The sequence below is a fragment of the Antedon mediterranea genome, chromosome 6 (assembly GCF_964355755.1).
Source record: "Antedon mediterranea chromosome 6, ecAntMedi1.1, whole genome shotgun sequence".
Taxonomy (NCBI): domain Eukaryota; kingdom Metazoa; phylum Echinodermata; class Crinoidea; order Comatulida; family Antedonidae; genus Antedon; species Antedon mediterranea.
Genome location: NC_092675.1, coordinates 25,673,421 through 25,685,536, shown reverse-complemented (window position 1 = coordinate 25,685,536; position 12,116 = coordinate 25,673,421). Strand labels below are relative to the sequence as shown.

The 12,116-nt window shown below is 31.7% G+C and overlaps 1 protein-coding gene and 1 non-coding gene across 2 annotated transcripts; both read right to left on the bottom strand.

Moving 5' to 3' along the window:
• Positions 1-285: 285 nt before the first annotated feature.
• Positions 286-4,533, bottom strand: LOC140052535 (hyalin-like). Its single transcript, XM_072098144.1, has 5 exons — positions 4,530-4,533; positions 3,085-3,345; positions 2,684-2,944; positions 2,054-2,165; positions 286-1,247 (listed from the first exon to the last, which is right to left on the bottom strand). The coding sequence occupies exons 1-5, from the start codon at positions 4,531-4,533 to the stop codon at positions 1,151-1,153; spliced, it is 735 nt and encodes a 244-aa protein (XP_071954245.1). The 3' UTR covers positions 286-1,150.
• Trnat-ugu (transfer RNA threonine (anticodon UGU)) lies at positions 1,868-1,939 on the bottom strand. The gene has a single exon. It is a non-coding gene; the product is annotated as a tRNA-Thr (tRNA).
• Positions 4,534-12,116: the final 7,583 nt, after the last annotated feature.

The window sequence follows — 12,116 nt, the reverse complement described above, 5'->3', positions numbered from 1 at the left end:
GAACTAGGAAGTCATTTGTTGTAAATAGCATTCATATGTGTTCGACGATAACTTTATACTGTAAGATTTATATTAAAATTTAATGATTTTTAATAGTTTTAATAGTATGTTAACATTGGCCTAAGTGTTTATGCAATTTGATGTATTTTTCTTGTAGTTTGATTGTCTATTATTTTCTTAATTATGCCACCCAAGCAAAATGAATTTCCATTTTAAACGGAGCAATACAATTCCTTAAATCTTGAATCTTCTTGAATCTTATTACCAAATACATATATAGGGCCTAACCAGGACGGATAGCTTATTAAGAATACAGGTACCACAAGTAAGAGTACAGAACAGAGGTCTAAGTTGCTTATAAACACTTTATTTCTATCTTGCTTCTGCTATTTGAATATAAACTACACAATGTATCTGAAAGATATTAATATAATAACAATAATTTGCTGCAAATCCGTCTTCGGATTTACAGGAAGTGGTTTTTAATATTAGTATTTTTCCAACTTTGATGTTAAATAGAATCATCATCGGAAGTCGTTGACATCCATTCTTTGATTATGTTTGTGTATTCACAATGTATTTAACAGTATAATAAATTACACTATTTATTAGTTTAGCAGTATTTACATGTTAAGTTGACTATATACTCACTGGAAACGCATAAAAAAACATGTGTTGTTGTTGTTGGGAGTATTAGATACAATATCAACACAAGCACAGTAACATTGTCCAATGATTCTAGATTCATTTAGTTAATAACATTATGTTGGTAATGACATTTTACAAATTAGACCTAATTGTTATATAAATAAAGATGTATGGCATGTGCCATTCCAGATTTATCAGTTGTTTGATTTTAAAATAAAGCAATAATAATAGCATAGCAAGACAATAGCAAATAATACATAGATTCACTAATTCAACCGTTATAATGTTACCGGATAATTATATTAATTAGGAAAAACTTTAATTCTGAAATCAATTTTAATGAAAATTGCTAAATATGCCAATCTGAAACTATAATACTTATTATAAATTTTCAGTTAGTGAATTAGGTTTAAATTTAAAAAGAATCAAAACCCAGCAATTAAATGTGAACAGTAATTTCTAACCATCTCATGGGGGTTTTTTTTCTTAGTAAATGAGTAGGTTATGGTTGCAATACAGAACAGTATATTGCATCATCTTCTTTCTTCTTCCTGACTGTAAATGTGTCCTGCTTATATTTCCATTTCCATTTATAGTACCTAAATAACACATCAGTTTTAAATGTGTATTAAAAACAAATTGTTGTTTAATTCTTATTTATTTGTTAGATTTATACAATGTTAAATATTGAAGAATTTGCATAAAAACCCACATAAAACGAACAAAACAAATTTCAATAAACTAGCCTAATTTGTTTAAAATCATTTAATTAGTTAGTTAAAACAGTCATATGAAAATAAATAACAATTTATTGAATTATACTTGCTGTAAGTAATTATTAATAGCAATTATATTGTTTTAGGAATAATAGCATGCAATCTAATAACATTGTTCAATATTCCATTGTTCTGAAAGGGAGAGAGAGTATAGGATTTTTCATTTTATACTTTTTACAAATGATTCGTAGACGCCTTTTTAAACCTTAAAAAATAAAGAGAATAGATCAGCCAAATGATCCGCCTTTTTGTATTATTATAAACATACATACATACGGTATATTTACAAATATATATATAAATCAATGTGTTGCGTATCACTGTGAAAGTTATATAAAAATCATACTGTAAATTATAGAAACAGTGCTCATTATTCGGAACATGATCTCATAATCTTGTCGAGCATTGGCGAAAGTTCTTTATTTTTTAGTTGTATGAAAAAATGTCTCTGGCGGGATTCGAACCTGCAACCTCTCGCTTACAGGGCGAGTATCATACCACTAGACTACAGAGCCATTATGATATTATCATAGATTTTCACCCACCAGATACATCCTCTCTGAACTTTCAACAATTCAAAAGCTTTAATCAAAATTGAAAATAATGAAAATAACAGAATAGTACTGTACCTGACAACCACAATTAAAGCTAATACCAAATTAGCAACGAGTATACATAGGACTACGAGAATTGCTACTTGACCACTAGCGCTAATAAATTCATGGCCCTCATCAGAATAACCTATAACAACATTTTAAAATATGTCATATACTGTTCAATAAGTGTAGTACCCTTCCATTGATTTGTTAATTTCGTATGTTTGTGCTGTGCATAATCTCCTTCCATTTCATGTTGAGAATATTGCGCATGTACAGGTAGGCTGATGATAAATCAACTGCCCTGCCACGCAGCTTTTAAAAGAATATTCAATCTTTTAAGTCATTAAAATATTCTGCACAGTTTGATTAAGTAACCTACGTTTTAAAATCAACTTAAATATTGAGTATTAAGGGTTGGATATAATAATTTGTATATGTGAATTTAATTTAATTTTAAAAAAGGTTTATCTAACTAAATGTATTTCATAATGCCAATAATAAGGAAAACCATGATGCAATAAAAATGATGATAGGCCTAGTAATCAGTAGAATTGAATTGTTATGAATGTCTACTTTTCTCTTGCTATTGCTTACAATTAATATCAGTCATCAACATAAGTGTTTAACGTACTGTTAAAAGTTATGCCAGTCAGTGCTTACCAGAAAGATATGTCTGATCCATGACATGGACAACGAATGAACAACTTCCTACATTTCCAGTACCATCTGTCGCAGAACACGTGACAATAGTTGAACCAACGTCAAAGATGGATCCCGATGCAGGTGTGCAAGTTGCTGATATATCGTTAAGCAAATTGTCTGTTACTATGGGGTTCTTCCAGGTGACTGGATATTCGTACTGGTCGGTGCTGTTGTTAACTATGATAGGTTCAGGACACACTAGATCTGGTTCCTTATTATCTGAAGAACATACAAATACACATATAATACGTATTTTGATCCTAAGCCCGTTATCGGACACGGTGAATAGCGAAAAGAGATATAACAGTATTAATTTAAAAAATTAAGCTCTTTAAAGTATTGATAAATATTATGCTTACAAGAAATAAATGTTTGACCTATGACATGGACAACGAATGAACAACTTCCAACATTTCCAATATCATCCGTTGCAGAACACGTGACAATAGTTGACCCAACGTCAAAGATTGATCCCAATTCAGGTGTACATGTTGCTGATATGTCTTTATGCAAATTGTCAGTCACTGTCGGGTCACTCCAGGTTACTGGATCTTCGTACTGGTCAGTATTGTTGCCCACCGTGATATGCTCAGGACAAATGAGGTCAGGTTCTCTATCATCTGAAAAAACAAACAACTTGTACCTTTATGCCCAACTACAGTTTGGATCATAGTTCTTTCTTCATTATTATTCTTCAATGTGTTTTTTTTTACTATTATGTTTGGAACAGATTAAGTCTGGTTGTTTATTATCTAATATACAATAATAATATATTATTACGATGTGCAAATAAGACTTATAATTAATAAATTGATCCCCGGCGTACTGAGTAACTTAGCTGCTCTTACCACAAAAACAGCTTGGCTCAATGCTTAATTTAGGCTAGGTGGTTATTTTAATAGGCGTTAGGTGTCTGGATATTGTTCAGAAGGAAGTTGTCCGATATTTTTTTAATTTCTGGATAGTGTCTATTTAAAATGTAATAGTTTCTGTTTAAAGACTATCTGTTCTTATTTCCATTCCTGAAAGTCTTAGCACACATAAAAATTAGGCCTATCAATTAGTTTTGATTTATGACATTGCGTATTCAATGAATTGAAAATGTTGAAAGAAACCACGATAAGAACGAACGTCATATATGGATGCCTAGCTAGTTGGCCTCTGTAATTCCGCAATACATTATTTTTTTTTTGTCTTGTGTGAGTTCTTCTCACGTTTATTTAAATTCTCATTGATGAATATATTATATACATATAAGTACATTTGTGACAATTAAAAGTAAGTGTTTAGAGTAGTTAAAATACCGGTATATTTACATAATAAGATGCCAGAATTCAGTATTAACAATACATTTTCTCATTTAAAATTTTAGATACGATGTTAATTTAAATGTAGAAATGAAAAATGGCGGTAAAATACATGATTAAAATTTTCTTGTTAAACTATCTTATTTGTGTTCTTATTTGTGTTCGAGTAGAGAGGCTATAAACTCAGGGGAGGAAAATGTAGTATCCTCCCTTTTCACCAAGATAAGATGGATGGAATGAAAAAAAGATGAATGCAATAGGTTGAAAGTACAGTTAGTTATTTAGAATGATAGCATGAAATGGTATATTTAATGGAAACCGTAAGGTTAGAGTCCATACACTGTGCAAGTCCAAGATGCAATGTTGGCTCTGTGTGTATGTGAGACGCTTCATACCCGATGTCATCTTAGTACAACTACTACTTACAATTTGTATTTACGGTATAACATATTGCAAATATATAAAAATATATAGAAGTATATATATTGAACAAATACACATACCTATAGATTAAATTGACATGTATACGATATAAAATATCGCAAATATAGAAAAATATATATGTTAAACAAATACCAATACATACAGATTATATTGACAATACATTATTATAAATAATAAATAGTTGACCTGACCTGCAATATTTACAACAAATGAACAGTTTCCTTGGTTTCCAGTTGCGTCAGAAGCTAAACAAGTAACTTTGGTGAATCCGACTGGAAATAAAGAACCTGATGACGGTGAACAGATTGCCGAAAGATCCGTATGGAAATTATCAGAAACGTCAGGAGGATTCCAATTAACTTGATGTAAAGTCTGATTATTATCAACATTTACCACTATATCATCTGGACACATAACTTTAGGTTTTCCAATGTCTATAAAGATAATGACAGAGGTTTACATTCCTTCTTTTGAACCTATTGGTTTTATTGTATGAAGATCAATAACAAGAAATATAATAAATGAAAATAAAAATAGGCCCAACTATGCTGACCGATGTTGAAAAGGAGCTTATCTACAAAATGTCGCTTTTGACCAAAACGCGTTTTTGTTTTTCAATGTACAGGTAGTATTCTGGTTTTTAGGAGTATATCAATATAAAATATTCCACGTAGTTTCACATGTTTTATATTTGCAAAAACACAAATTTAATCAAAGAAACTTTTCATCTGAGAATCGTACCCGCTAATATAAAGCTGATTCATTATATATTGGTCATACCATAAATTATACTAGTCAAATCAAATACTCAAACAATCTCGATTTGAAAAAAAAATGAAGTAAAGCCCTTTTATTAAAAAAAAATGATTTAGGATTAATTTATTGTTGATGTACACAGTATTTTGATAATTTCGTTTTTTGATATGGTCATATTTAGGAAATGCGCAGTAAAAATTGTGATTTTGAAATTAGAATCAGCGTAGATTTCTGTAAACCTTGGTGGAAAAACATGTGATTTGTCTAAGTGTACACATGATGTTTAGCAACAATAGCGAAAGCTTTATTACCATGTACACACCTTTGTAAACCTTTACTTCACATAAGGTAAGATATCCTCTAATCTGTTTATATACAGTGACATACCGCCCAGAAATAGGTGGGTTGCATGACATCTCTATAGGGTTTCTTGCGATTGCATCCATTCGTGATATAGTCAATGCACATTGTGCATTACCCGAAAACGGTGGAGCCTTGTTATTTCCAACACGAACCTCTGTTCCTGCTAACCTCTCAGCTTAAAACAAACAACTCACTGTTAATAACCAGTAACATTACCATGCGTTAGGCAAAAAAAAACACAAAATGCAAAAGTGCATTCATTCGTGAAATAGTCGATCTACATTGTGCATTACTAAAAAAGGGCGAAACTTGACTATTGCCAACACGAACCTCTACTCCTGATAATCTATCCGCTTAAATAAAGAAAGAACTACAGGTTAATACAACGAGCAAGTGATATACATTTGAAAATATGCAAAAAGTACAAAACTGAAATAAATTATCTTATTTAATGATACTTTATATATATATATATATATATATATATATAATAAGTTTTTTCGGCAAGTTTCTGGGATAAGCATGGGTACAAAAATGGGACCTAACTTTGCTTGCCTCTTTATGGGGTATTTTGAGCAGAATGTGTTACGAGATTTTAAGGGAAAGAAACCAGATTTATTCAAACGGTATATTGATGATTGTGTTGGTGTTATGTCGGGAACTTTAGATGAACTTAATGAGTTCATTAACTTCGTGAACAATTTTCATCCTGCTATAAAGTTTACTCATGAAATTTCTGACAAGTGTGTGCCTTTCCTTGATATTAGTTTATCTATTGATAAACCTGGTCTTTCTACATCCGTCCACTACAAAGATACTGACGCGCACACTTATCTAAATTACAACTCTTCGCATCCTCCAGCTTGTAAGAATGCTATACCGTATTCGCAACTTCGACGTTTATGTAGCGATGATGATGACTTTAACATCAAAGCATCTGAGATGATCGATTTTTTCAATGCACGCGAATATCCATCTGACATTACTGTGAAATCTCTAAGAAAAGTTTGCCAGTTAACGCACGAGGACACATTGCAACCTACACGTAATACAAATGCTTGTGACCGCATACCTCTAGTCCTCACGTATCATCCTATGAATAAGAAGGTTATTAACATTGTCCGCGATAACTTTTCAATTTTGACTGAAGATAAATCCGCTACAAAAGATATTTTTCAAGAACCACCCATGATAGCTTACAGACGTGATCAAAGCATTAAAGACACTTTAGTTAAATCTAAATTACAAAACAAAGGTAATGAATCAACTGGAATATTCAAATGTAATAGAAATAGATGTTCGACATGTAATTACGTTTCATGTTCAAACCAAATAGTAGGACCTTCTGGTAATTATGTTATCACAGATCGTATTACGTGCACCACTAGAAATCTAGTTTATTGTATTTCGTGTACTAAATGTAATATGCTTTATATTGGTGAAACTAAACGCAGGTTAGGTGATAGGTTTGTAGAACATTTAAGGTCTATTAAACTAAAGACTCCCGGATTACCTGTAGCCACCCATTTTTGTAATAATGAGCATTCCCTTTCGGATATTACAATTTCTGGTGTTAAAGTATGTAATGGTTCTGAGACATCTCATAGAATTATAGAAGAAAGAATAATTGTAAAGCTTGGCACTCTTGCCCCTACCGGCATAAATGTACAATTTAGATCCTTTAAACATTAATTTTGCCAGAGACATTCACATATTAACAATTATTTACACTTGAAGCTTTTGTCTTTGTTTTAAATTTCCTGCTTTATAAGCAACCATTCCTGCTTCGTACACCATAGCTTTTGGAGGTGTGCCTTTATAACTATGCCTTTTGTTTGTTAACATCTTTGATTGGCTGATTTGTTTTATTATGTAATTTTGTGACTTATATATGTTATCCTTTGTTACAATTCTTTTCACCTGATGATGGGCTATGCCCGAAACATGTCGTTAAAATAAATCTATATTGAGGCAGTTTTAACTTATTTGATCTTGATTTTTTTCTATATCCTGCCTATGCAGCTCTTTGATTTATATATAATATATATATATATATTATAAGCCTATAAATAAACTAAAGTTTTTATAATTTAAACGCTAAAGTGAGGAAATATGGGGGAAAGAGAGGGAGAGAGAGAGAGTGAGAAGAAATTTGAACTCGGAATCCACCATTAGACCACTGGTACAAGAAGTCCAATTGGATAGATACAAACTCTTCAACGAAAGTGTACCTTACACGCATGCAATAGAAATTAGAGTATACGTAATATAATAGAATTCAGAATAATACCGAGTAAAAAATCACTCAAATATGATATTTAATCTTCTTACCACAACAATCGTCTCTGTTAAATATAACAATTTTTGAAATTACTGTTTCTGTTCCGAGATCAACATACCACCACGTACTATCCTCTAAAACTTTAATGAAAGAAATATCAATTAGGCCTACATTACATAAAATACGACAAAAATACCATCACGGATTTGACGGATTATTCGAGCAGTCGAATGTCATTGGTCAATTCCTATATTCTGCGTTGCGCTGAAGTCTTTGCGATCGATCGAAAAGAAAGTTTGAATTAGAAACTATTTATTTTGAAATGGTTTACATGCCGTCGATGCTCTTAAAAATACGTTACTACACGTATTGTTATGTTATATGAATATGTATAAAATCCTACAAAATAGATAATTCGTTAAAACATTTTGCAATTTATCACTTACGTGTGTGCGTGCATGAACGTTTCTTGTACGTTCCATCTATTCCACCGTCAGCCGCGTGTGAAGAAAAAGCATCTACATTATATCTTGAAATTTGTCTTGCTTCTTTGAACTCTGACACTAAACAATTTTGATCAACGTTTTAAAAGTTATTATATATTCATCAATGGTACATTTTCATAATGAGCATTGTGTTAAAAGGTAAACATTTTGAAAATGCAGCGTATTTTAACTGTCGTCCCAACGACAGACAATCCATTTGTCATCCAAGTTTTGAAATTCTGCCACTCTTTCCATTCCAAATTACCTATTTACGTTGTTAAATTTCGGAACAATAAAGTTATAGTTTGGAAATTATGTATCGCGCTGTTAATATTTAAGAAGAATGTATATACTTTACAGGAGACTAAAATCGTGTAATACAATGTGTCGGCCTATAAGTCACTAAACCATTCATTCTAAACCATTAGTTGATACTTATTACAACACTTCATTTCTCCTTTGTTTTGGGTTTTGTTTTTGTTTTACTTTAGATGATGATGGAAATAAATGAATTTAGCAGCCTAATACAATACATTTAAGGATAACGTTACCTAACTTAACCGTCCAATATAAGTATTATTACTAAACTGTGTTAATTGGTTACGCAATTTGGATTTTGATTCCCGATTGTTTATTTAAATTTGTACATAAAATTAGATGATTGAGAAAATAGATATAGGATAACTTACCTAATTCGAACGTATCATAGCATGATGAAATGATTCTGGATTGCGACATATGCAGAAAAGTCATAAAACAGACAATGGTATATACTGACGAAAACATTTTGTAAGAATGTTCAACAGGAAAAGTGTGACTTTCATTTAATGTAGGCCCTACGAAGTATGTATAGGTATGAATATGATTATTCAGTAAACTCGTGTTTATACATAACACAACGTTTACATCTGTTAACAAAATCTTCCTGAATCAATTCTCTGACCTATGACATGGACAACAAACGAACAACTTCCTACATTTCTAGCGGTTGCAGAACACGTGACAATAGTTGAACCAACATCAAAGATTGATCCAGGTGGCATTATTGTTTTCCTATTAGGTTAAGGCAGAAGCTATAGAGGGCGTACGTATATCATCAATATTCATGATGCATGCCTGAGCTCATGACGTCATACAATGTTGTTGTTAAAGACACTAGACCTGCTACATAGCTGGTAAAGAGCCGTAGCGTACGAACATCGTACGCTAGCTATTAGGCCTAAATAGCCTGAACATGGAGGTATGATGTTGTCGCGTTGATGAATTAATTGTCTTTCCTTTTTTTTGGCAGAATCCGTTAATATGTAGGCCTAGCTATGATATAATTAAACCTGTATAATCACAATTGATTCTAAGATTATGTGTGAGTTTTAATTAATTCATTTAATAATGTACATTGTTGGATGTCAAAAAAATAAATATTTCATAAACATAAGCAACATATATTATTATTATAATGTTTTTATTCTTAATTATTTTGTTTTTGCATTAGCAGTGCCAAAGATATTCCCATGTATATTATAGGGAATAATTCATTATGTCTGAAAGTACAACGTTCAGACTAATATTAAACATGTATGTCATTTTGTATAATTCAACCCTAAAGTTGCAATAAAAGTATTTTATCAGTTATTTTAGTGCCAATTAGTTCTTAATCAAATTCATTTGCACTACATTACAATGTTTAATACTATACGTACGTAGGTGCGGCTACACGGTTGGTGAATGTTTTTGCAGCAGCTTTCCTAGCAACGCGACGAGAGATCATTTTCGGTTACCGTTTGAAAACTATTTCCAGGGTTTGCCGTCACATCATGAATATTTATGTGTTGATTCACACCCTCTATAGTTTCTGCCTTAACCTAATAGGGAAAAAAGAATGCATCCCAGTGGCAATGCATCCCGGTGCAGGTGTACTGTGGAGTCACTACAGGTTATTGGAACTTCGTACTGGTCAATGCTGTTTTTTACTAAATGCTTAATTTTGGCTAAGTGGTTATTTTAATAGGCGTTAAATGTCTGAAGATTGTTCAGAAGAAAGTTGTCCGATATTTAATAAAAATGTGTATCAAGAAATAGTTTCTTTTTAAAGACTATTTGTTCTTTATATTATTTCCGTTCCTGAAAGTCTTAGCACACATAAACATTAGGCCTTGCAAAAGTTTTTTATTAATGACATTGCGTATTCAATGGATTTTATGTTGAAAGAAACGACGATAAGGATGCCTTTTATCTAGTTGTTTGGACATTATAATTATACCACGCTACAACCGCAGAATGTCGCAACGTGGAACTAATAAAACAGGTCCTTTTTGTCTATACCTTGGAAATAGGTCCGTTGAGCAGTCACTGCAAGTGAGTGCTTTGGCTGTTAAAGTGTCGAATATGTTTCTTTCATTGTGAGCTGCGATGCTAAATATAGAGAGATAATATACTTGATCCGTCGATCTAGCATGCTAATGCCATCATTCGTAAATATTATGAGCCTAGAATAGGTTTGAAAGATAAGCAATATACTCCTGATTTAACTATACTGACTAGTCATGGCTGTACACCAAACTTGTGATGCCCGAGTAGTTTCGTATAACTGTAAGAACTTAAAGTCTAGACAGAAGGAGATTCTTGACTTGATGCTATTTGTTTGCAAGAAACATGGCTATTTAATGATGAGCTTAACTTTCTGAAAACGTTGCATAATTATTTTTACTGTTATGCCACATCGTCTCTTGATACCTCCGCATCTCTGTTGGCAGTACGTCCTCATGGAGGTATATCATATTATAATGAAAAAGATAAGAAAAATATAGAGAGACCACGTAAAATTGCGCAACGTATCATTAAAGCAGATCTAACTAATCTAATCACTAATTTACGAGAAGTGTATCTTAAGAAAGACCCCATCCAACTGTTACAAGTTTAATAGATTAGACTACGACCACCAACAGCCAATCTAAATAGAACTAGGAATTCATTTGTTGTAAATAGCATTCATATGTGTTCGACGATAACTTTATACTGTAAGATTTATTTTAAAATTTAATGATTTTTAATAGTTCTAATAGTATGTTAACATTGGCCTAAGTGTTTATGCAATTTGATGTATTTTTCTTGTATTTTTATTGTCTATTATTTTCTTAATTATGCCACCCAAGCAAAATGAATTTCCATTTTAAACGGAGCAATACAATTTCTTAAATCTTGAATCTTCTTGAATCTTATTACCAAATACATATATAGGGCCTAACCAGGACGGAGAGCTTATTAAGAATACAGGTACCACAAGTAAGAGTACAGAACAGAGGTCTAAGTTGCTTATAAACACTTTATTTCTATCTTGCTTCTGCTATTTGAATATAAACTACACAATGTATCTGAAAGATATTAATATAATAACAATAATTTGCTGCAAATCCGTCTTCGGATTTACAGGAAGTGGTTGTTAATATTAGTTTTTTCCAACTTTGATGTTAAATAGAATCATCATCGGAAGTCGTTGACATCCATTCTTTGATTATGTTTGTGTATTCACAATGTATTTAACAGTATAATAAATTACACTATTTATTAGTTTAGCAGTATTTACATGTTAAGTTGACTATATACTCACTTGAAACGCGTAAAAAACATTTGTTGTTGTTGTTGGGAGTATTAGATACAATATCAACACAAGCACAGTAACACTGTACAATGATTCTAGATTCTTTGGGTTAATAACATTATGTTGGTAATGACATTTTACTAATTATGCCTAACTT